This window comes from Delphinus delphis, chromosome 18 (assembly GCF_949987515.2).
Source record: "Delphinus delphis chromosome 18, mDelDel1.2, whole genome shotgun sequence".
In the NCBI taxonomy this organism is placed as follows: Eukaryota; Metazoa; Chordata; class Mammalia; order Artiodactyla; family Delphinidae; genus Delphinus; species Delphinus delphis.
In genome coordinates, this window is record NC_082700.1 from 5,829,689 (window position 1) to 5,854,823 (window position 25,135).

Below are 25,135 nucleotides of genomic sequence, written 5' to 3' on the forward strand. Positions count from 1 at the left end.
TAATGCCATTTGTAGCAACATGGATGGACTTAGAGATTATCATACTAAGTGAAGTAAGTCAGAAAGAGAAAGACAAATATCATATGGTGTCACTTATATGTGGAATCTAAAATATGACACAAATGAACTTATCTACGAAACAGAAACAGACTCACAGACAGAAAGAACAGACTTGTGGCTGCCAAGGGGGATGGGGGGTCGGGGGAAGGAGGGATTGGGAATTTGAGATTAGCAGATGCAAACTAGTATATATAGAATGGATAAACAACAAGGTCCTACTGTATAGCACAGAAAATAATATTCAATATCCTGTGATAAACCATAATGGAAAAGAATATAAAAAGAACGTATACATATGTATAACTGAGTCACTTTGCTGTACAGCAGAAATTAACACAACATTGTAAATCAACTATACTTCAATTTAAAAAAAAAATCCCTCTCCAGGTAAGGATCAAGGAAGAAATAAAATACTTTTTTCTCTTTCTTGACTTCTTGTACGTTTGAATGCCTGAAGGGAATGATCTAGGGAAGAGAAAGAGACCCAAAGGGCAACAGGCCTTAAAGAAATGCTTCCATTTTTGTTAACTGTACGAGGACTACCAGTCAAACAGGGAAAGCAGAGACTGTGTTCGTGACCATCCCAGACCAATGGGCACTCCCTCTAGGACAATGCCCTCGGACAGCTGTCTTTTTCTCACGGGCATACTAACTTTCTATTCTAAACCCTGAAAACCAAACTCCTTGGTTTTCCTGAATTCCTAGATTTGATCATTCAAGATCTTTTGGATAAATGTTGGTGGAAAGAGTACTGATTTCAAAATCAGAAAGACCTAGGTTTCCACCCTGGCCTGGTCACTTGGTAAGAATGTGACCCTCGGGGTTTCCATTCATAAAAGAAAGTTAAAAGAGTGCAGGCTGGATGGTTTGGAAGAGGTTCACAGCACCGGGTATACACATTCCTCCTCCTTCCCCCGGGGACAGAGTCCTTCCCCACCCCAGTTCACGAAGCATCAGGGTCCACCCCTTTACTCCAGTTTCATTAAGAAAAAGCTCCAGGCCATTGCGGTTTCTGGGATCTAAAAGGCACACAGAGAAGTAGACATTTGATTCCCAGAAACAACCTGGCAGAGGGCAGCCCGGCCGGTCGGGGGACCTACCTGATGAGACCTCTTCCAGAATCAAAGTGCCCTTCTGCCCTCATCTGCCCTCCCGCGCAAGCTCAATTCACCCAGAGCCCCGTGTGGGAGAGCAGCCTGGAAGCCTATATAAAGTCACGTTCTTAACGGTTTTGGAGCTCCTTCTCTGACTTGAATTTTTTGGAAGGGCCTTGAATACCCATGATAAGAAAACCCACATGATGAAAATTCTGTCTTAATGGAGCCTTTAATGGTGTCTGCCACACACAGCAGTGGAATCTCCCAAGGCCATTTGAGGCCGGAGTTGCAGTAGAGTCTCACATTCTTTGGAAGTGGCAAAGCTCCAAGGATAGAACGGTTTGGAAAGAAGGGAAGACTAGCACACTCTCACCCATGCTCTTTCCCTTCTCTCCTTTCCTTTAGGTTCTAAGGCGTGGTAAGAGGAGGGAGGTTTGGAGTCTGACGGAACCAGATGGAAATAATTCTAGTTTAGGGAAAGTGTTTAATTTACCTAAATACTTAGGTACTCTGTGATCTTAGGAAGAGTATTTAACTTACCCAAGCCTCAGTTTCCTCATATATGAGTACTGTACCTACCTCTTGGGACTAAGCAACATAATATGTATAAATCTAAGTCCTGACCGTCCATAAGCGTTAGTTGCCTCCTTTCTCTCCACCCCGCTCCCCCCAAACACATACGGCCTCACCACATCCCCCCGGAAGATGCTCAGAGATCCTCTGATCTAAGCCCCGAGAAGCTGCCCACTGCCTACACTCGCAATCTGAGGGTCAGCTGTCCTCCGCTTCATGCCGGTGCCATGGTGGTCTTGAGAGCCTGGCAGCCACCTTAACTGCGGCCTCTGTCCCCTAATCAACAGAGTTACGAACAGGAAGCTCTTCCACGGGACCAGCTGTCTTTAGCTCACAGGTTAAGAAGGGCCAAGGCATTATTCACTATTATTTTCTTGGCCAAACTCCAGAATCTTTTCAAAATCTAGACTGAAAAGAAAGGTTAGGGACTTCCCTGGAGGTCCAGTGGTTAAGACCCCACGCTTCCAATACAAGGGGCACGGGTTCGATCCCCGGTCGGGAGACTAAGGTCTCACATGCCGTGTGGCACGGCCAGAAAGAAAGAAAAGAAAAGAAAGGTTTAGTACTAAACAGCAGTGTGTACCTCAAGAAACGAGCCCACAAGACTAAGCACCTCCTCCCGCCTGGAGAGAATCTCTTTCCCCGCGCCCCACCCTGAGTTAGGACTGCTCTGACCGTCCCAATGTGGCATAGGTGGTGCTGTAAGAGTTCCAAAGGCCTTGAGACATCCGCTGTTGTCCTCTCAGACGACCCCTGCCCCCAGTAAGGAGGGGGGGCGCGAGACGGCTGGGGGGCAAAAGGCTGCCTGCGGAGGGTGGCCCCCCCCCCCGACAGCCAGCGCCGCGGTCCCAGGGGCAAAGCCAGGGGACTACAGCTGCATGCGCGACCCAGGTGAGGCCCAAAGCGAACCACCCAGCTGAGCCACGCCCAGATTTCTAACCCACAGACTCATGAGACATAATGAATTCCCCTCGCAGGCCACTGCGTTTTGAGGCAGCCTATTATGTCAGGAGATGACAGACACAAACGCTATCATGACTCAGGTTTGAGAAGCACTGATTCAGCCGTGGGTGAAGGATATGCTCCTTCTGTATCTGAAAATGAGAGCGTCCGAATAGAGCTCACACAATATTAGGCCTTAAACGCCCTATAGGTACCCCGAGATGCTCTCAGGGAAGAAGCAGCAGCTTATACTCTTGGCATTTCACGAGAAGGGTCCCAGCACCACGATTCTGCCCAGTGAGAGGCCAGCTCTGTCTCCGATGTGGCAGCGACTTTGCTCACCAAGGGCGACAGACCCCTGGCATATCCCCGGAAGTCAGCAGAGCCGTACTGCTCCGACAGGTAGAGGTCAGCCATCCAGGTGGGGACGCTGATTCCAGCAGAGGAATTCAGCTACAGAGGCTTGGTCAGGGAGGGAAAGGTAACAAGGCTTCCGACTGCTTCGTGGAGGGCTTAGTGAAGGCTAGCAGGGCTGGACCAGAGGCGCGAGGGTGCCCAGGACAGGTCAGTAGCATGGTGCCTTCCCAAAGGACTCTGTAGCCATGTGCCCACATTTCTGTAGAGGAAAGGCTGAGCACTCCACAGCGGGAGGCAGGGAAGGAGAACCACTACGAGCTTTCCTGTCTAGACCAGCAATCCAGGTCTGGTTCCTAACTCACATATACCCTGCTCTGCAAAACAGGCCCGCCCGTACCAAGCACTTTATCCCAGAATTCCCCTCGTTCTAAGGGAGGAAGAGTTCCTTTCTTCCTCACAGATACAGTTTCCTCCACCTTGTTAGATGTCTAGCAATGATTTAATTTCGTGCCTTTTCCAGACTGGCCCCAAGACGGATGCCTCCCAGGTAGCCAGGCCTCTCAGTGGAGCCCGAGGTCAGGGGCTCTCAAAGCAGTGGTCTCTGCATCCACGCCTCGGCACCACCTGGGATCTTCTTAGAAATGCAAATTCCGGGCCCCTTCCCAGGCCTACTGAATCAGAAACTCTGGGGCCGGCCCAGTACTGCAGCGCAAGCTCTCAGGTGATTTGGATATATGATAAACTAGAAGGTTCCGGAAGCTCGCCGCCCACTGGAATCACCTGGCAGCTTTAAATGAACGATGCCTCGGGCCCACTCAAAAACTCATGATCAGAAGTGCTGCCAGGGCAAGAGGATTCTAGAAATAAAGCCCCACAGGTGGTTCTAATGTAGAGCCAAAGCTGGGGACCCTGGAGAGAAGCAAAGGGTTTCACAGAGCTCAGTTGGCAGACTAATTACTAATCAAGGCCGCCAAAGGGGACCTCGAGCGCGAGTGGTTTCATATTTGCGTATAACAGAAGACAAGGCTTTTCATTTAGACAAGGTTCACTTCAGGCCTCGTTTCACAAAAGAACCTGATCATTGTTATAGCTTTGCTTGTGTTGACCAAGTGGGAGGGTCTGTGGTTTGAAAGGAAATGCAGTCACACTCCACCTGTTCGATAGAAGGATAGAAGACCAGGCTGAGAAAAACTACCCATGAGCACTGTGGTAACCTGGGAAAAGACAAAAGCACTTGCCAAGATTTGCGATAATAAGACGAGGAAGAAGGCAAGTGCATTAACTTTCAAGCCAGCAAGAAGCACAGACAATGTGTCACCAGCGGCAGGATATGAGAGCATGATGAGACAGTGTCGCCTCCTTGACAACACATTACAGGGAAGGATGCTCACCTCCCTGGTTTTTACACCAAGTGACTTTGCTTTGGAAGCAAATGCTTTGTAAAACTTTTATTTACGGTGAAAACCCATCTGTTTAATGCCATTTTTATTGTACTATTTTTCACCAGGTTCCTATTTTCTAAGACCCATGGTTTGGTGAACTGTGGTATTCTTCAAATCCACAACCTCTGTAAGGTCCAAGCTAAGCCTAAGATTTTGTTTAAAAAAAAAAAAAAAAGTCTTGAAGCAGGTCACAGGTGTCCCGGCAGAAGACAGGGCACAAGAACAGTGTGGGAGCCGGAAAGAAGCTCCTGGCTGGCCAGGGTCTAGTCCCTTGGTCATACAGGTCAAGGTCAGCACTAGGATGCTGGTGAAGACGATTTAGACCCTGACACCAGAGCTAAGAATCCTTTACTACAATCAGCGCTTCTCAATTTTTTAATGTGCAAAAACACACCTGGGGACCTTATTAATATACAGGCTCTGATCGGTTAAGTTGCCAGGGGATGCTGGGCCATGGGCCACACTTTGAGAAGCATGCTGTGGGCATGTGCAAAGTTTGGGGCTGGGGATGGGAGTGGGGGGAGGGAGGCACCAGCTCGTGGCTGGATCGGGGGTTCCGATTTTTCAGAACATGTTTCACACCTAGTAGGCTGGTCCTGCCAGAAGAATCTATTTGCATGAACAGTTAAGGAGAACCTATTCTAAGGAAGGAGGAAATCAAGCAACTAGACTGGCCCTGTAACAAGGCTCCTATTAAAGCAGACTCTGACTCTGAGTATCTCCCCATCATTCACATTTGCCACACAGTCCAGCACCCAATGACTCAGGTTTGAGTCTATCAGAGGATAAGTCAAAGCATAAAATCTAAGAGCACTAAAAATGGTATAAAGCTCTGTGGAGTAAAGGTGAAGGGCCTGGCCCCATACCGATAGAGGGTTAGGACAGAACTGCTGCACGGACCCAAGCCCAGCTTTGCTGGCCCAGAAGCCCCAGGGAATCATTATGACCAAACAGGAGGGGATCACAAGACATGGGTATCTCAGAGTTGAAAATCATAGCTGATTTCCTAGATCTGAGCCACTCGTTGCAGAGGACAAATATTCTCTATTGAGAAACAGCCCCTTTAAGGAATCCACTGTAACTGAGGCCCAATGGACAAGCAAGAGTAACTAATAACCTGGAATAAAGTCATATCTGGCTCGGAAAGACTTCTTCTTTGAAATGACAGTGTGGCTACGTCATTCATTCATTCCAACATTTACCGAGAGCTTCCATGCCATCCATGACAGTAGGTGCCAGGGATGTAAGAGCGGTTAAGACACGGGCTCTCCTCCCCCAAGAGTGAGGGCAGCCTCATAAACAGAATACTAAGCAAGGTGAGAAGAACGGGAGGACCCATATAGGGGCTCTAAGAGGAGGCTACACACAGGAGCGGAAGAAACCAGTCATTCTGTCTGGGGCTCTAAGGAGGAGCTCGTGGAGCTGGTGATTTCTACGCTGAATTTTGAAGGCACGGGAAGAAAAGATGCAGAGGGAGAAAAAGGGTCTTGCAGGCAGACAAACAGCATGAAAAGTGCAAGGCCCATCTAAAGAAAGGGGAGCTATTTCTTTGACGGCGGTAGAGTCTGTGTGGCTGGGACACGGGGTACGCGGAGGGAAGTGGCAATAGATGAAGCTAGTACCGTAAGCCACAACTATTTAAGCTGCAGCCATCCAAAAGGAGGATTCCAACTGTGCACAAGAAAAATTAGTTTTCTCCCCAAATCTCTCAGTATATTACTAAGCAGCCATCATTTTGATATTCCTAATCAAACCCCTTATGGGCTTTAAAGGTTTCTCATATTAAAAAAAAGATGCCAGTTGGGTTTAACAAGTTACGGCATAGCCATACCATGAAATGCTATGCAGTTATTGAAAATACTGTTGTAAAAAATTAATGATGGTGCATTAAAATATGAACGATGTATTATGTTTAAAAAGGCAGTTTAAATAGATTTTTTCGCAGAAGAGCAAATAAACACAGATCTACCACTACAATATGTTCATATGGTCCTCGTTTTATGTGTGTAAGAAAAATTTATTCGTGTACTGATGGTGGGAAAGAAGACTCTTACATCTATTCAATAAAATGAGAAATAAGATTAAATGCCAGCATTTAAAACGAAATTTTAGCTCTGCAATAATGTTATTCAACAAATATTTTAACATCTCTACTCTGTTTGGGGTAGAGGATATACAAAAATGAAGAAGAAATGTTATCTGTAGGATGAACATAGGGTTCTGTTCCTGGGTCTGCCACCAGCCAGCTGTTGAGCTTGAAGAAAAAAAACCCACTAAACCACCCGTCTCTGAAAGGAGTAGATTAGATCCCTGAGGTTCCATCTAGCCCTCACAGTGTATGTGTCTGTGCAATGAGATCAATCCTCTCAAGGAGCACAAAATCAAGGAAAGGAGCAATGATCAGACATGGCTCTTAGGCATCCAGCTTTACCAAGACTGATGGGAAATCCCCAGGAATTCTTGACATCCCCCGACATCCGCCCCAGCAGCAATGCAGGAAATCTAGTCCACTATCTTCAGCAGACTCAATGGAACCATTTCCTTAATGAAACCCCCCTGCAGTCCCAGATACTACACCAGAGGCTCTCCTTTCAAGCCCTCCCTCCATCACCCCCCATTCCTCCAGTTTCCTTCCCCTTCCTCAATCTGGTCTAAAATCCAGTACTGTAATCAGCCGCATGCAATTTCCAAGGCACCCAAGTGTGTGAGGAATCAACAGTGCTCCTGGAAAGCGTCTGGCAGGAGCTCTTGTCATTCCTTCACGAGCCTCCCCAGCGTACTGAGCCCAATGGAACAGAATGGGCTGTTCTCATAGATCGTTTTCAACCAAATGCGACCAACGCTTCTAATGCTTGTAACCGTTCCTAATGACGTATTTTTACTTAAAAGTTAAGCCTGGTGTTATTTCAAATGTCCTTCCTCCTCTAGCCACAACGACAAATGCTCTGAAAAACTATGATATTCACTTGCTATCCAACAAACTCCTGACCGTGCAATTGAACCAAGACCCTAACACCAGAAAGCTCTGCGTTTAACACCCGGGTGCCAAGAGAACTTCCCTCACTCTCCACTCTCACACTCACTCGCGTGCACATCTCAAATTAAAGCACTGCAGAAGCTATTTACTCTGTTATTTGTTCTTGCTTTGCAGAATTCTCAAGCCAGAGTAAACATTAATCGTAACTTGGTGATCTACTGGGTAACCTTCCTCAAAGATACTACCTTTTTTTTTTGATGGATATAAAACCATTTTGGGAGGCGATATATCATTTTCAACTTCTATATTACATACATTCAAAGGAGATTTAAAATATCTAATTAGTTTTGGTAAAAACAAAATGATTACTTGGTCTGCTCTAAAAAGTCATATAAAATAAGTTCCAGTTTAAATAAGACGTTTAGTATTCCTGTTGAAATCGGAAACTCTTTTAGACTTAAGTTACTCGGGGAGCAAATAAGTATTATTTGCAACTAGTAAGCATTAATTGAAAAAAAACAAGAAATACAGATGGGTTTTAAATGACCAGTCTCCTTAGAAGAGATCAGGGAACTAGAGTTATGAAATAGAGTCTATTTCATAGAATTACACATTCGGTTTAAAAAAAAAAAAAATCCCAAGATCATGATTCGTCCTGGCTTGGGCATCCTGTAACAGCTTAGTTCTTGCAACCTGATAAAGAGCAAGCGAATCGGTTGGAGTTAGGTGTGTTGCACTAGTGAAGAAGAAAATCCACCGTGATTACTGACAGCAGGGGAAAGCCAGCTCAGCCTTTCAGCCCTGGCTCCGGCATCACAGGGGCGGTCACCCATTCCATAGGCAAATGCAGTTAAGGGAAGGAGAAAAACAGACACTGTGTTCAGTCTGTTTCTTGGAATCATTCATTGCATTTTAGAGTTGGGAAAGGCCCCTAGAAATAACCATCTATTCTAACGTCTGAATTTTACATGTGAAAACACAAAACCCACTTAGTGCTCCCTAGAAAAGAAACTGGATAGCCTATTATAGAATTTTCAACAGGGAGAGAAAAAACTTAATAAATAAATAAATAAGGTCAAAATATTGAGGAACTAGAGTAGGTGACCACCTACAATTTATCTGCAATGTGATCCATCATTTGGAAAACTACGTGGACCACCAAACGTGCACGGAATTAACATTTCAAACGTACAATTCCGGAAAAACACAACCCAAAGTGTGGCTTTCTAAACCTTGGAGAAAAGACAAACGGTTATGCAAAATTAGCTTGATTTTGAGAGATTTAGTACGTTCATTTTGGAAGTGGGGATCACTGTCATGTACACTTTTGATTTAACTTTCTATCATTAATTAACTCCATTCACAAAATTGGCAAGTGCAGCATTTCCGATTAGCTATAGCAAATTGTACATGTCAGCTGCTCAAAAACTCTAGAAAAGGGGGGGCCAGACAAAAAGGGTCTGCGGCTTTCATCAAGGGTGTGCTGCCTTAAAATAAGAAAATGAGACTTTGAGCTGGAGAAAGGAAGCCTAGTATCCTTTTTAGAGGAAGAGATTGCAATATAGAGGACTTGGAAGCACGTGAATACTGCAGTGTTTTTATTTCCCAGGATATTTAGAAGAAGGTAAATACACTCTCTGCGGGGAAAGGCATTATCTTTTTGTATTACTGAACCTCTGATTATTTTATACCTCAGTGAACGCACACGTAATATTAAAAACTCATAAAATTATATAGCACCCAACAGTGAGCAGAGCTGGCCCGTGATGGGTGCAAGCTGAACTCCTCATAAATCCACAGGGCAGAAACCTGGCCCCTATCTAGACACCACTCCCGAGACATGCAGCCCCTCGTTCAGTTTGAAAGCGCTGACGCAGCTTAGAAAGCAGGTACCTGATTGTTTTACTGTGACGCAGCTGTTAACCCGCGGCAGAAGCCTGTGGTTTAGATTGGCGATTACAGACCCCAACAGCTGATAGAACATTCCCTAAACCGGCAGGTGAAGAGGTTCTCACCTTGCCAATGTTTGTCTTGCTTTCTCCCTATAACACATATGTAAAACGTTTTTTTAAAAATCACAAAAGAGTTCCAAGATTTCTGCCTCATTTAAGTAAAATCTAAGGGGAATCATAAGAGGATCTCACTCGCGTTTCTGAAACGCTTCCACGGATCTAAGTTGCTTTGAACCACGAACAGAACTATTCTTTGCTAGTTTTTGAAACAAAATAAAGATGTCTATGTGTGAAGCAGAAAATCCAATAAAGCATATACTTTCCCCTCCATGTTCTGGATTCACAGTAATTTACCTAGATTTACTTTTACATAATAGACGATGGACTTCAGCAAGTTACTTAAATGCTCCAAGCAATTGTATTTCAAAACACATGACTTTTCAAACCCCCAAATGCAATTTTGAAACAGAAAAGCAGTACTTCACTTCGTATAGTTATTTTAGCAACATTTCCAACTTAGAGCGAGTTCTCTCCAATTTAGTACGAATTCGCCTTGCCTCTCGGTTTAACAGCTTCACCCAGGTGGAACTATTACTTGTTATTAAGAAACAAGTGGTTTAATTAGTCTTCCCCTTGAGAAGGAATATTTGTTACTGCCTTTTGAGTTTAACAAGCATTTAAAAAAATATATGCTCAACCCTACGGACTTTCCTACCCAGGGATCTTTGCAATAATCTATGTTACTGTATTTTATTTCATATTTTACCTTTCCTCCACGACGCTTAAGAGACAGGCGCTCCAAAATCTGGCTCTCTGCGCCCAGGGGGACTAAACCAGGGGGCTTGGCCACTGAGCCCCGCTGAGCAGAAAAGGCAAGTCCGAGTCCCTAAATGCCCTCGGGTTTTGGCGCCTCGGTGGAGGCCACCGCCACACTAACCAGGTACAACCTACTGGTCCCTGAAGGTTCGGCCGCCAGTGTCCCTAACGCCCAGCAAAGGCGCGGACCTCACCGATTCCTCAAACCGCACCTTTTGGTCCAAATCATTTGCCCTTTCTTCTCTCGGAACTTAAAAGACTAGGCTTGCAATTCTGAAACTTAACGGGACTTGGGTCCTCGACTGCCCTCGTCGGTCAAGGTCACTCAGGTCGGCGACCTGGGCTGGACCCGTGGCAGAGGCTCCACTCGGATGGATGCGCGCCCAGCGCTCAGGCCCAGCGGCCGGCGACTGGGGGGGGGCGGGGGGGAGGGAGGAGAGGACGCTGGGGGAACGTTCCCTGGACACGCGAGCTCGGGGGCCCAGAGTGGGTCGAAGAATACCAGCTCTTGCCATCTTCAGGTATCTGTGTGCTCCCGCCAGGCACGCGATCCCCTCCAAAGGGGCTCACCTCCTTCCCTCGGGAGGCGCGACGTCGCGGCCCGTGCCAGACATCGCCAAGGCCGGGCCTCAGCCCAGTCCCCGGGCAGCCACGCGGTTGTCCTAGGAGCCGCTGATCCGGGGGCCTCACGGACCCGGCCAGGCCACCTGAGAGCAGGCTCTGGGTGCCGGGCAGGTCCGGGTGCGCGGCACTTTCCGAGCCCAGAACCTGGGAGGGGGGCCCCGGCTTGGGGGAGTTGGCCAGGCAGCGAGGATCAGCGACTCCAGCCGCAAGGGGCAGCCCCAGCGCGGACCCGAGCGCGGCGATGCTCGCGGACCCCAGCCAGCTGCTCTCCGAGGCGCCCAGCCCGACCGCCCGGCGGAGGAGAAAGGGCGTCACGGCCCCAGGCGTGTCCGCTGCAACTAGTGTCCTCGGTTCCCTCCGAGCTCGCTCCCCGCGCGCACCCGGCCCCCCGGGCTGCGCCCCTGCCCCCGCCAGCCCCGCGCCGGCCTCCGGCACCGGCCGCGCCTCACCTGTGAGAAGCAGACCGCCGAGCAGCGCGCAGAGCAGGGCCCCGGTGTCCCAGCAGCTGACCATGGTGAGCGCGACGCGGCCTGCTCGTCCGGTGCCCGCGCTCCTCGCGGGCGCCCGCCGCAGCCGCCCGAGCCTGTCTCCTCTCGCTCCGGCCCTCCGCCCCGAGCGCCCCTCTCCGCGGCTCTAGCCGAGAGACAACCACTTCCCCCGGTAATCCTCGCAGCCCGGCGTCCTCCGGCCGTTGCGTTCCAGCCCCGGAGCCCGCTCCGAGCCGCCGCCGCCGCCGCCGCCGCCGCCGGGGAGGAGCCGCGAGGAGTGCTGATCCCGCGCGCTCCGAGCCTCCAGCGGACCTCGATTAAGAGGAGACGAGGGCGGGGGCGATTTATAACCTTTCCCCAGCCCACTTCCTACCCCGGCACCTCCTTCCAGTGACGTCAAGGGGTCCCCCACCCCTCATCCGCCTCCCCACCTACCCTCTTCCTCCGGGACCTGATTCCCTACGGCTCGGGAGGGGGCGGGGGCCGCCGGGCGCGGGGGCGGGGAGGGAGCGCGCGTGGGGAGGCGCGGGCGGCGCGGCCCCGGACCGCCGCCGGGCAGGTTCACGGTCCTTGCTCCCGGCTCCTGTCCCGGTCCCCTCCTCCTCCTTTAGCTCTCAGGAAATCCCTGCAGTCTCCCTCCGCCCGGCTTACTCAGCCCTGGGGGCCGCCCGAAGCTGGGAAGGGGACGGGGCTGGACCTCCACCGCCCGGCCCCCGGGGCGGAAAGTCCGACCCTGGGAAGCTGGCCGCGCCTCCGCGACGGTGTCCTTGGCACGGAGGGGCGAGGCGCAGGCCGGCTCCCTCCCCCTTCCTTGCTCTTCCCGCGCTGTCCCGCCGCCCCGCGACTCTCCCAACTGTCCCCAGACGTCTAGGGAGGCGCCGGACACCCTCGGCACAGGGGACTGCGCCAGGAGCGCCCGCGGGGACCGGACGCTTGGCTGGCACCTTCGGGAAGACAGCGAAGCCGCTCGGGTCCCTGGGGAGCGCGTCTGTGTCTTTTTCGACCTCACAGATGCACCCGCCCAAGTCATTTCCTAAACCCTCGGCTTCCTAGAAGCAAAACAAGCAATAACATCATGATACCTTGTAAAAAGCTGGGACGTGAAGCTGCTCCTGCAACTTTTAAAGGCCGAGCACTTGAACTTTATTTCCCAAATGCTCAAGAAGAGTCTTTCTGATGGCTGCTTGCTACGCAAGATGAGTGACTCCACTGCCCTCCGAACCCCGGGAAATCAGCATGAGGCACTAGATCATTTGCGATGACACTAATTCCACCTCGTTCCCCAATTACGTTTCCATTGCCTCAAAGGCTGATATCGTCCTAGGCTCCACGGAGCAGCCCAGTCTTGTCCCTGTAAATACCGCTGGTTTGAAAAATACTTCTACTGCAAAATGCCAGATGGCCACGATAAAAAGGAGCGTGATGGCTCCTAAACACTGGGCCAGCGACTCTTCCTGAAGGACTGGACTGCCTCCCGCCGGGGAAGGTTAGGCAACCCGGAGTTGCCACACCTCTGAGCGGCAGGGCCAGGACAGGTCCCCGCCGCTGGGAGCCCCACGCAGGAACAGCGCGTCCGCCCGCCTGGCGCTGGGGCTCGGGAGTGGCGGCCCCACGCGGCTCCGAGGAGAGTGAGACCACGCGGAGCCTTTGCGCGCCTGCTGGCTTCTCCACTTTTTCTAGGGCTCCTACTCCCAAGCTTGATTCCTTCAAAACCGAAGCATCATTCCGTGAACAGTTAATTACGTATCTCAGGGTTAGAGCCTGACAGCGGATCTTAACTCACAACGGATCCCCCAGCCTCGGTCACAGTCTGGGACACACCCGCAGAAACGAGGTGTCCCCCTGCCTCACTTCAGAGCTGCTTGTCCCTCCCATGCTCTCTCCCAAGAAGCGGGCTTAGAATCTGGAGAGGAGGTTGACGCGTAAAGAGGCCACGACATTACAGTGTGAGGATCCCAGTGCTGGAGGGAGCCTGGGTTCACGATGGGCTCCCTCACGATGAGAAGAGGTGGTCCGTCCGAGAACTCAGGAGCGCTTCTTAGGAGAGACACTTAGCTGACCCTGGGGGAAAACGGTCCATAGTACAGTCTACAAAAGTTTACTACAACCCTTCAAATGCTATCTGAGAGACAACACTTCACATACCAGCTGTCAGACATGACTCTGCATCGAGTTTACTTGTGAAGCCACAACGGGTATCTGATGGATAGCTGAAACAATCTTCATGACCTCAGACGTCCATCAACAATACTAGCATAGGGACTTCCGTGCTGGCGCAGTGGCTAAGAATCCGCCTGCCCATGTAGGGGACACGTGTTCGAGCCCTGGTCCAGGAAGATCCCACATGCAGCAGAGCAAGCAAGCCCGAGCGCCACAACTACTGAGCCTGCGCTCTAGAACTGGTGAGCCACAACTACTGAGCCCGTGTGCCACAACTACTGAAGCCTATGCACCTAGAGCCAGTGCTCTGCAGCAAGAGAAGCCACCGCAGTGAGAAGCCCGTGCACCGCAACGAAGAGTAGCCCCCGCTCGCTGCAACTCACGCACAGCAAGGAAGACCCAACGCAGCCAAAGATAAATAAATATATATATTTTAAAAATAAAGAAAGAAAATTAAAGAAAAAAAAACCAATACTAGCATATTGCTCAACTATTTAAGGTTAAAAGAGTCCTGGTCGAATCTAACTTAATTTACACCAAAATCATTCTGCATTAAGAGTGGTCTTCCACAAATTCCCAACTATTCTTTCGAAAAGTTGCAGGTTTTAATTATAGTCAGCAATTTCTTTACGTCTTACTTTGTTAGTTGCATTAGCCTCCTAACAAAGAACTCAAGATGCTACAAGTTCTCACAAGGTTTTGTTCTTAATTTCATTTTAGCTCAGATAAATATTAGCATTTAGATAAATGAATATCTAAGCTAAACTAATGGGAAGTAAAGGTATGGTTCTCAACCCCCACCCCCCAAAAAAGAGATAAGACCTTTGAACAAGAATGGGCTACAGCACCCTTCCAACTAAATCACTAACGAAAGGGGTTTTATAGATAACAGTGATGGAAAAGATCAATTTCAACATGCCTGGTGGGTATAAAAAGCTATTGAAATAGACTATCTGCTTGCTTCCTGCTCACATACAAAAGAACGTTTCATCTCCTGCAAAACCAGACATTCTCTCTTGTTATCAGCTACAAACATTCTCTTGAGGATTCTTTCTAGCCCCTATTCAGAGGCACACTTGGTAAAACCAACAGCTTTAATATTCAAGACTGAACAATAGTGTGGTAGCATCCCTGTGAGAGACGGGAGGGAACCCAGGGCCTCATCTTCCTAGGGTGGACCAAGGGTACAGCCGATCAGCTTGCAGTCACCAGGTCTCAATCAGGACTTTGTCCCCACCTGGGTTAGGTGGCTTCAGAGCAAAGAAAAACTATACTCCACGGTTACACACTGCATAGCATAAATATGTATGGTTGGTTACAAGAACCAAATGACTTTCTAAAACCCTTCTGTGTTATATGGCAAAAAAAGCTCCCAGCACATCTCTGCTTGACAGTTCAGGTTCCTAGATCTGAGTATCACATGCCCACAATCCTCCTTGGGCAAGCTCTGCTGAGCTCGCCAGCCAGGCACACCCACGGTTCCATTTCTCCAATGCTGATAGGTTCTGATGGAGTTCCTTGCCTGCCCCCCACGGACGTGCTCACTCCTCTTGTTCTGGCTCCATGTGCTTCACTCCATCCCTGACTACCTGCTCCTCACATAGGTTGGTGCTGCAGCCATTTATCTCATTTTGATTGATTCGGGCTTTCAGCTTCTTTCTGAGGCGGAGTCTCCTAGCTCTGGTCTCCTGGTTAGCCCTGCACCTCCTCCGTAGGAACTGTGACATGGATACTATACTTCTGTTACTGCAGCCTAAGATCAAAGGAGCCCTTTCTGTGGGCCACTTTGTACCCTGGATGCTTGTGGAACTCACTGTTGGTTAAAAGCCCTGAGGCTTTTTCACAGGAGCTGTGGTCTGGCTGTACCGGACAACCACAGCTTTTGATGACCCAAATTGCAGACCCTTATACCCACTCTTATTAAATTCCTTGTTTGATTTAGTCCATCTTTCTGGCCTGTTGAAATCTTTCTGGCATATAGAAAAGTCAGTGCATTTTCTATATGCCCTGCTTCAGATTATCCAAAAATAGTATACATATGCCTTCTGTATCATCATCAAAATCACTGACCAGGGCAGCGCTGAATAAAGGAAGGACGGAAGGAAAGAAAGAAGGAAGGGAGGGAGGGAAGGAGGAAGGGAGAGAGGAATCAGCAGACATTAAGTAAACCGAAGCGTTCTTTGTGTCATTATCTCTGATGCATGATGTGTCATGCGTCATCACCAAGGGAGGCTGCATATTAGCTTGTTACCATCTACCATGTCATTATTCAGGAATAATTGATGGTCCTAGCAAGAGGTAATAAGACAGGTGAGTTTTATTCAAGGTATTTTAGGAAAGTTTTTTTTAAAAGCCCAGATGGGGATAATTAGAGAAGATTGGGGCAGGAGATAGCAAAACAGAGAAGGGACTAATACCTAAAGGAAAAGTAGCTGGCTAAGGAAGTCTGTACAGTGGTCATCTAATCAATAGAATTAACAACTCTGCCAAAGGTTAATTTTATCTCAGCCTATAACTGTCAGCTATTGACTTTTACTCTTTTTAAAAAATATGACATTACTTTTAATATACTCTTTTAGTTATAAAACATTTTAGCCAGACGCAAAGATGGGGAGAGGGCTGGAGGATGAATCATAACCCCATCATCTCCATAAACCCACCGAGATCTCTTTGGTATATTTCATGTTAGTCATCTTCTTAGAGAGTGCTTTTAATTTTCTGTGTTTCTATATAGCCTTCATAATTATTATATTTAATAGCTGTAAAATGTTATCCTGCTGCCGGACATTTCAATTTCACCATTATATATAATCCCCAAATGCATGTAATTTGACATTGGAATGTTAGTCAGTTAGGCACATCCAGACATTCGGTAGCCATTCCGAAAATGTATTCTCTCATTCAGTAAACATTTTTTTTTTTTTTTTGTACCCATACGCAATCCTGGGCCAGTCTTGTTGAAGACGGTAGAATAGAAGATATAATTATTGCCCTAGAAAGCCTTCCATTTATTTGAGAAGGCCAGACTTCATGAAACATTAGGAAACAATTCTACTGCAATTAAAACAGTTCTAAGGCAAGAACAAGATACAGTTGTGAGTACTAAAAGGAACTGTTCCTCACTGAATTGGGAAATGGTTTTGAAGGTAGTAACAGATTTGTGTGGGCAGAGAGGGGAAGGCATTCTGACAAGGAGCGAAGGGAACAAAACCAGCCCGCTATGGGGGTGGGGGGACGTGTGAGGGGCAGGGGCGGCCAGTGGAGGAGGGAGGGTGTCAGGGAACAGCGAGGCAAGTTTCAGCAGGTAAGGCTGAGGGACCTTGACTACTTGGTAGGTAAATTTTTAAATGTGTTTCATTCTGCCAGTCCTAGGAAAGGATAGTTTAGGATGGTTAGACTAGCATATAGGGGATTAAAGGGAAGACAAATGAAAGGAATAAACTATTAAATAAATCTAGGAAGAAACAAACTATTAAGCGGCAATACGATAGAACTGGAACAATGACGGGAAGGAGAAAGCAAGAGGGTAGGTGGCTCTGGTTAGTAGTTCGGAGAAGGGATGGAGAGAGAAGTTAACACTGGGGTCGAGGTGAGGGAGACAGAGGAGTCCAGGAGAGCCCCAGGGTTCCAGGGAGGACTCATTGCCAGGATGGGAAGGCTGGTGGGAGAGGAGGGGAAGCATCTGTTGGTTTCAGCCAGGTTCGGGTGAGTGGGCAACTGAAAGCAGCCTACTTTATTTTCCTCCTTGAGCCAAGACTGGGTTTAAAGTGATCGTCTGGCTCAGGTCCAGACATTTTAAGGAAGTAGAAAGTCATCATCAGATTGCTGTACCCTAAGACTGGACCCAAATTTATATACTCATAACGTCTGAGTTTTATGTAACGGCTGGGCTGTGACTAGGAAGTTTATTAAATGCCATGAGTTGGATTCCCACGTCTGAGAAACAGAGCTCTCCACCTTCAGCCCTTCCTTCTTCCAAAGTTCCGCCATACCCAGACACAGCCTCTGGGCAGGTCTGCTGGCCGCTTCCGTGGAAGACCATCCCTTTCCTTCCTGATCTCTTCCAGACTCCTCCCAGATGTACTTTTCATGCGTATCAGCAGCAGCAGAAGTCAGGGAGGAGCCCAGCCACTCTCTGCCCTGGACCACAGGCCCACGTGAACCAGCAGTCAGCCAGGATGCAGGAACGGGGCCCTGTAACTTTCAAAGATGCAAACTGGCAAATCTGACATCAGACGCACAATCTAGCAAATATGTCATTTCGTAAGAAAGTTAGACCCCCAAGCTCACCTAATCCAACTGTGGAGGGAAGCCTGCGTTTAATAAGTGGCTTTAGGTTTTTTTTCTGTTGAAAAAATAATATTCCATAAAATCAAGTTCTGGCTAAACTGAGAACATGGCTTCTGTGAAAGACATGACATCATAAGCTGCTTTCCACTAACGTTAAACTGCTAAATAACTTTGTTTCTATAATTTTATACTAAAAACTTCTTCGGAACACCTATAAAAAATATCAGAATCATTGCCTCTGTATTTTGGTGTATACCCCCGTTTGTCTCCGTAAGAGAAAAAAAGTTGACGCCAAGATATGATAAACAAATCTTGGTTTTGGACATAAAACAGATCAATGTCCAAAGCAAGTCAAATACTATGGTGGTTTTCTTGATGAAATTTAAAACCCAGCCAAATAATAATAATAATAATAATTTAATAATAAATAATAGTTATTTAATAAAATACATAGTTTATTATTTAAATAGACTTCCCTTTCTTCACATCTTGAAGTAATCACAGATAAAGTGATAAAATGTCTGAGATGTGCTTCAAAATTATCCAAAAGGAGTAAAGATGAAACAAGATAGGCCCTATATGGGTAATGTTGAAGTTGAATCATGGGTATGTAATTTATATATATTTCTTTCTTCTTAGGTATATGTTTAAAATGTTTTCTTCATAAAATACATTTTTCTTTCCTAGTCTAAAACTGAAAAATGCGAACTATCGACCCGAAGTAAATTTTAGGCTCTGAGTCTAGAAAAAAGTGAAGCTAGAGAGAAAAGAAGGACAGTGAATGTTACCTGGTGACCAGAGCTTTGGTTTCACTGACAGTCAAGAGGACAAGTTTCCAGCAAATCCAATGTTCGTTGATAAGAGGTATGAATAGGTACAAAGCAGTCACAAGGGAAACTGATGGTTTAAAAACTACACTTGTTTTGAAAAGTACTGCTGTATTCAGAAGTAACACAGATAAGCAGAAACAAGATCAAGAAGGAAAAATAAAGAAAATAGGAATATTTTTTAAAAGGAGAATCGAGGAAAATATTCTGTATGTGATGGAGAGGAGAGAAATGCACAAGCTTTGAAAATCGCTTTTCTCCTCCATCGTATTTACTCAGAAATTGTCGTGGGTGACCATTCACTAAAGAAAATGAAGCTGAGGGGGGAAGGATAGAAACCCATGCTTAATCGTCTCATGATATAAAGACCTTAAAAACTATGTGTTTTTTAAAAAACAAAATGAAACAGGATTTGTTGGCAAGCATCCTAGGCAATTTAGGAACAGAAAGGCAATATTGCGAGACATTTTTTCTAGAACATATGAAGAAGTGTCTAAGGTTGGACAAAGGAAGATTCCAGAAGACTGACTGGGGAAGATAACACATAGAATCATAAAATATTAATGTACAAATGAACCTCAGAGACGATCACGTCCAACCGCTTGATCTTACTTTAAGGAAACAGGCAGAGAGGTGATGTGCTTTGCCCACAATGAACCTGGATCTGCAGGACCTCCTTGGGCTTACGGCTTAGACTCCACTCCCACACACAGAATCCCCTCAGCTCTTCTGGTCTGTTAATGCCAAGCTCATCATAGGGGAGGAGAGAGCTGGTTCCTAAAGACCCATTGCTTCATCCCCTGGATCATCGTGAAATGATCTGATAACTCGGCGGAAGAAGGATCTGTCTGCAGGTCAGCTCAGATCTCAGTTAGGTCAAGATGACCACCTTTGAGCAGAAGGTCACCTGCACTCAGAAAGCAACGGAAAGCAGAGAGCAAAGCACTTCTGCGAGTCTGGGGCGATGTGTGCCGCTTCTAGGGCCAGCCGGCCAGGGGCTCTCTGTCTCCTGCTGGATATATGACCTTGAGCAAACCCACCTAACCTCCTTGGGCCCCAGTCCCTTATCCTGGGACGTCAGCAGGGCTGATGGGTTGTTGTGAGGATTAAAAGAGAAATCCAGAAAAGTGTTTACAATAGTGTATTTATAACACTGAGTAAGTGTTAGCTCTTGTGACGTTAGTAATGTTTCTTTGGCATGCCCCCTGCACTCTCCCTAACTGGTCCTCCCCTACCTACCCCCACGGGGTGGACCACACTTCTGCCCTCAACTTCCAGGTCTCCCACGGGACTGGGCCTCGAACGGCCCACCACACTGTCTACACCTACGAGCCTTGTCCCTAGAGGACAGAGCCACTTCCCCTTACCCTAGGGCATCATTTGAGACCCTGCCTCTTGTCTGATTTCAAGGGTCTTCTAATGCTGACAGCCTCCAGTTGCTGGCCCCATCCTCAGATGCCCGTCTGCTGAGTAACTGTTGCATCTCATAGCCATCCCTGCAGGGACCAGCTTATATGTCAGGTTCCACTGCTCCCTTTCCTCTCCACCCTGCCCTGGTCCAGCTGCCCATCCCCTCTCTCCATGGGCCTCTGCTACTGAAGTTCCGGTATAAAACCCTGAGCTTTATATAGGAAAACCTGCTCCTTTAACAGGCAAAAACCTTGATCCACAAAGGCTGGCAGTGATGGGAGACGCATCTTGGAGAAGGCCTCCCCAACCTCCTCTTGTCCCAAGATCTCCTTTCCTGAGTTTCCCACTAACCGCTGCTACCACCACGGAGCTGGTCTTTGGGGGCCCAGTGTCACCCTGCAGCATTCCACACGTGTGGATAAAAGCTTCCTTTACCTGCCATCAGCAGAGCTGAAATTGGCTGTAACTGCTATCAGGATCACACGAGAGGCTCAGCTAGGGTAACAGCAGATGTGGTCCCCTCCCGAGCCCACCGATGTTCCCCACCCCCTCCCCGTTCCGTCGTTCCACAAGGTCTGGCAGAACTCAAGGACCAGGGAGAATCCACAGGTAAAGGACTTAACAAAAGGGCTGCTGGCCTGCCTGGCCCTCCTGTGGCCACCATTCCTCCTGCTTGGCAGGCAAGCTACAGCTTGCTTTTGCCATTGCTTATTTGTTCTCTGGACTTAAAAATCCCCCACTGTAGACATGGTGGTGGAGGATGAAGAAGGAATCCTGTGATCTCAGTATCTAGAAAGAACAGCAGCTGTAATTAACAACGCTTATATGAATTCAGTTTAGAAAAGCCCCAGTGATTCACTCCTTATAAATGAAGAAAATGAAACCTCAAAGTCCTAAGTGATGCATCCAGCTAAGGCCAAGGGACTCAGTTAGTGACACATGCGTACAAGAGACCGGGTTTCCCTCTACAGCCATGGTGTCATGCCTCACACATGAAGAATCACTTGAATAAAAACATGGTTTTGTTATTTGTCATCATTGATACTGTTAGGTGATTTGAGGAGCCTGACCACACCTAGCAATTGGGAAGTTTGCAACAGGACACCAGGAGCGCCATTAGCTTAAGAGAACCCTCTAGGGCAGTGAAGTAAATTTCCTGACCGTTGGCCTGGTCCCCTGATACTAAAATTAAGAATAACCAGGGGGGCTTCCCTGGTGGCGCAGTGGTTGAGAGTCCGCCTGCTGATGCAGGGGACACTGGTTCGTGCCCCGGTCCGGGAAGATCCCACATGCCGCGGAGCAGCTGGGCCCGTGAGCCATGGCCGCTGAGCCTGCGCGTCCGGAGCCTGTGCTCCGCAACGGGAGAGGCCACAGCAGTGAGGGGCCCGTGTACCGCAAAAAAAAAAAAAGAATGACCAGGGAATTCCCTGGCAGTCCAGTGGTTAGAACTCAGAGCTTCCACTGCAGGGGGCACGGGTTTGATCCCTGGTCGGGAACTAAGATTCCTCATGCCCTCGGTGCATGGCCAAAAGTAAATAAATTTTAAAAAATAAATATATAAACAAAATTAAGAATGACCACAAAAGGAGATAAAGATCTCAGTCTCAGGAGGAAGGTATAGTAGGAAGACACGGACCCCACGCAGTGAAGAGCACAGCCTAGATTTGGGGTGAAAGAAGACTATACAGGTGCTTCTCCACTGCAGAGCTTCCCACCTCCTCACGTGCCCGGCTCCATTAACCACCATCCACAGGGTTTTCTGGAAGACTGAGAGCACAGCTTTCCATGGGATCTGGGAGGCTGGTAACACTCCGGCAGGCATTTAAATGCAGACTGCAATCCTGTCCCCTGAGGCATGTGAAAGACTTGTCATCCTCAGCTCGTGCTGGGACCTGCTACCTCTCCTTGAGGCACCTGACACCCTCTCCTGCCTGTTCAGCTCTCACCTGCTGTGCACATCCTGGTCTAAGTGCCACATGTACCATGAAGTCTCCCCTCAGCATGACAGTCAACCAGGCCCCTCTCCCCTGCACACCTCTAGAACGTACAGTTCTGCCTTTTATCCTGTGCTTTCTTGTTGAGAAACTATTGGGAACTGCAAGGATGTTTTTAGGCATTTAAGTGCTTGTTTAAAAAGCAAATATAATGAATATACTAGTTAGGCATGCTTTGGGTTGCAAGTAACAGCATACTTGACTACAAGTGACTTAAGCAATAAAGACTAAAGTTAATTAAAGTAACAATTACTCCTTAGTCTGGAGAAGGCAGTTCCAGGTCAGATGTGGCAACTCCACATGGTTGCAAAGTACCCAGGCAGGCGGTCTCAGTCTGTCTGCCCTGCCATCTCTGATGTTGCTTTATGGTTACAAGGTGACTTATGCAACTACATTCAAGGCAGTGAGTGGGGCAAAGAGGTCTTCTCCTTGCTGGGTTCTATCTATCTATGAGGTGAGAAAAACTCTCCCAGGAGCTACCCAGAAAAATCTCCTTTACGTCTCATTGGCCAGACTGGGTCCCCTGTCAACTGTCAGACCAATCATTGGCAAAGGGGAGTGAAATGAACATGATTGGCTTAGGACCATCCTGATTAATTCCCTGCCACCCTATCCCCATCCCCACCACACACACAGGGCAGGGCACTGTCTCCTAGAGCAAAGAATCTCTTTCTCTCCCACCAACCGGAACAAGATCAGGGATCTGTTAGCAACCGAGAGGACAGAGATTATCCTTTGTGTGAGCAAAATCAATGTCAGCCACAGTGAGTATATGGAAAGTCATTGATGAACGACACATTAAGAGCCATAAAAACTGGCCTTCCTGAAGCACAGCACACAGCACGTCCTTCCCATGTAAAACACTAGAGTATCCGTATCCCTCCTATTAACCTTGACTTGGAATCAGAAGGATTGAATTAGAATCCTGGATAGCATGACTTAGCCATGTGGGTAAATTAATTCACTTCCTTGAGCCTCCGTTTCCTCATTTGTATAAAATGACTGAGTTGAATTTGCTTCATCCCTTTTCATTCCAATACCCTGTGAGTTCCCTTTGGATTTTTTTTTTTGTTTAGCATCTTTATTGGAGTATCATTTGGCTTTCAAGGCCTCCTCAAATCTGGTCAGAAATATATAGTTAATCATGTTTTCTGCTTATTTATTTCTATCAAGATTCTTACTTCCTTTAAGCTAGTCCTTTCCTTGCCCCAGAACACACCATGTCATTCATTCATTCCTTCTTTTATTCCAGAAGTGCTCATTGAATGCCGACCGAGTTCTAGACATGAGATGAGACCAGTTCTCTAGAAGAGGATGGGGCAACAGCCAGGAGGGACTTGGGTCTCTGGATGACAAGGAAGAAGCCCTGTACCACCTGATCCTTCTAGATTGTTTCATGAGAAAAAATAACATTTTTTTTTTGCCACTATATTTTTGAATCTCTTAGCCTATATCCTAACTACTACAAAAGTTTCTCCTGATTTATTTGTTATGGGCTTAACTGTGTCCCTCCAAAATTCATACGTTGAAGTCCTAACTTCCAGTGTGTCAGCACGGGACTGTAGTTGGAGATAGGGTTATTTAATTAAAGTTAAATGAGGTCATTAGAGGGGGCCCTAATCCACTATGAGTGGTGTCCTTATAAGAAGAGAAAACTTGAACACAGACAGGTACAGAGAAGAAGATGGTATAAAAGCACAGGGAGAGAAGATGGCCATCTACAAGCCAAGGAGAGAGGAGGAAACCTTGGTCTGGACTTCCAGCCTCCAGAACTGACAGAAAAGAAATTTCTGTTGTTTAAGCCACCCAGCCTGTGGTGCTCTGTGAGGACAGCCCGCCCAAGCAGGTTAATAAGCTACTCCTACCTGCACAGCTTGCGGGATCTCACTTCCCCAACCAGGGATTGAACCTGGGCCACGGCAGTGAAAGAACCGAATGCTAACCTCTAGACCACCAGCGAACTCCCCAGCTTCCTTAATTCTTAAAACTACAATTTTACCTTCTAGTCAATAATATTAAATTTAAATCTTAATTTCCTAATGTTCATACCTTTGTTAAAAGTTCACTAAGAATAGAGAACGTGTCTTAAACTTTTGTAGGATTTCTATTGTTATTATTATTTTGAAGTCAAAAGCTAGATAACTCTTTAGCAGGAGTGATAAGGAAAAAAGGAGAGAGAAAAGAAACAAAAATAAACCATATTAGTAGGGACAAAGGGGCCACACAGCAGAGCTAACTCGACAGATACAGTCCAGAACTTTAAAAAAATCATAACAAAACTCTGAACTAAAGTATGCACATCACTTTGAAAACTTAGATGAGTTTGACAGTTACCTATAGAAAAAAATCACAAAATTGGACTAAAGGTTCAAAATGACAGATGAGATTCGTATCTAAGAATTTCCCTTGCTTAATATCTAAAGAAAAGAGATCATGAAAACCATCCCCCAGATCTGCATTAATGGCAAAGAGGCAAGGATGGAAACACAGCTTCATGAAATGCGCTTCAAATATTAGTACCCAAGGAGACAGGAAACTCTGCAGCAGGGCTGAACAGCACAGCAAGGCTAGACCTCTCATCCCAGCCTCTACCCAAACCCTGTCAGTGAGCGCAGAGACCCTAGGAATGCTTACTCTACCCGCCACGAATACCCACTAGAGGGGACCAAGCTACGTGGGTGTCTTCATCTTTTAGCTCTTCTGTCTGACAAGTAGCAGCAATAGACAAACGAATGAGCACATCACTAGGACTCCCAGACCTGAGACCATCCTCCTGGGGTCTCTGGAATCCTGCATGAGCATTTTAACAAAATCTCACAAGACAGCAGAGGACCACACGGCCTGACAAATCCTACTTAGCACCACAGATAAACTCTTCCCTTCCCACCATCCCCTCATTCCTATTTTAAAAATATAACATGAAATGCTCAACCACAAACTATTATTTGGAGAAGAAACACTGTTTTTAGACACAGTGTTAAAGAAGTAAAAAAAAAAAAGTCCCCCATATTGTATCAGAGAAAATAGAAGGTCTGGACAGAATTGCTTAAGATGAAAAAAAAAAAAAAAACCAGCAAGACAACTATGCAAATATACAACAAGGGAGGGAATAAAAGAAGTAAAGAA

The 25,135-nt window shown here is 47.2% G+C and overlaps 1 protein-coding gene across 1 annotated transcript in view; it reads right to left on the reverse strand.

Annotated features, from left to right (window-relative positions):
* Positions 1-11,593, reverse strand: part of FLT1 (fms related receptor tyrosine kinase 1) — a 172,639-nt gene extending 161,046 nt beyond the window's left edge. The window contains exon 1 of the mRNA XM_059995932.1: positions 11,290-11,593. Coding sequence (XP_059851915.1) covers positions 11,290-11,353 — 64 coding nt within the window. The 5' untranslated portion in view covers positions 11,354-11,593. The remainder of the gene's footprint in view (positions 1-11,289) is intronic.
* Between the last annotated feature and the right edge of the window lie 13,542 nt (positions 11,594-25,135).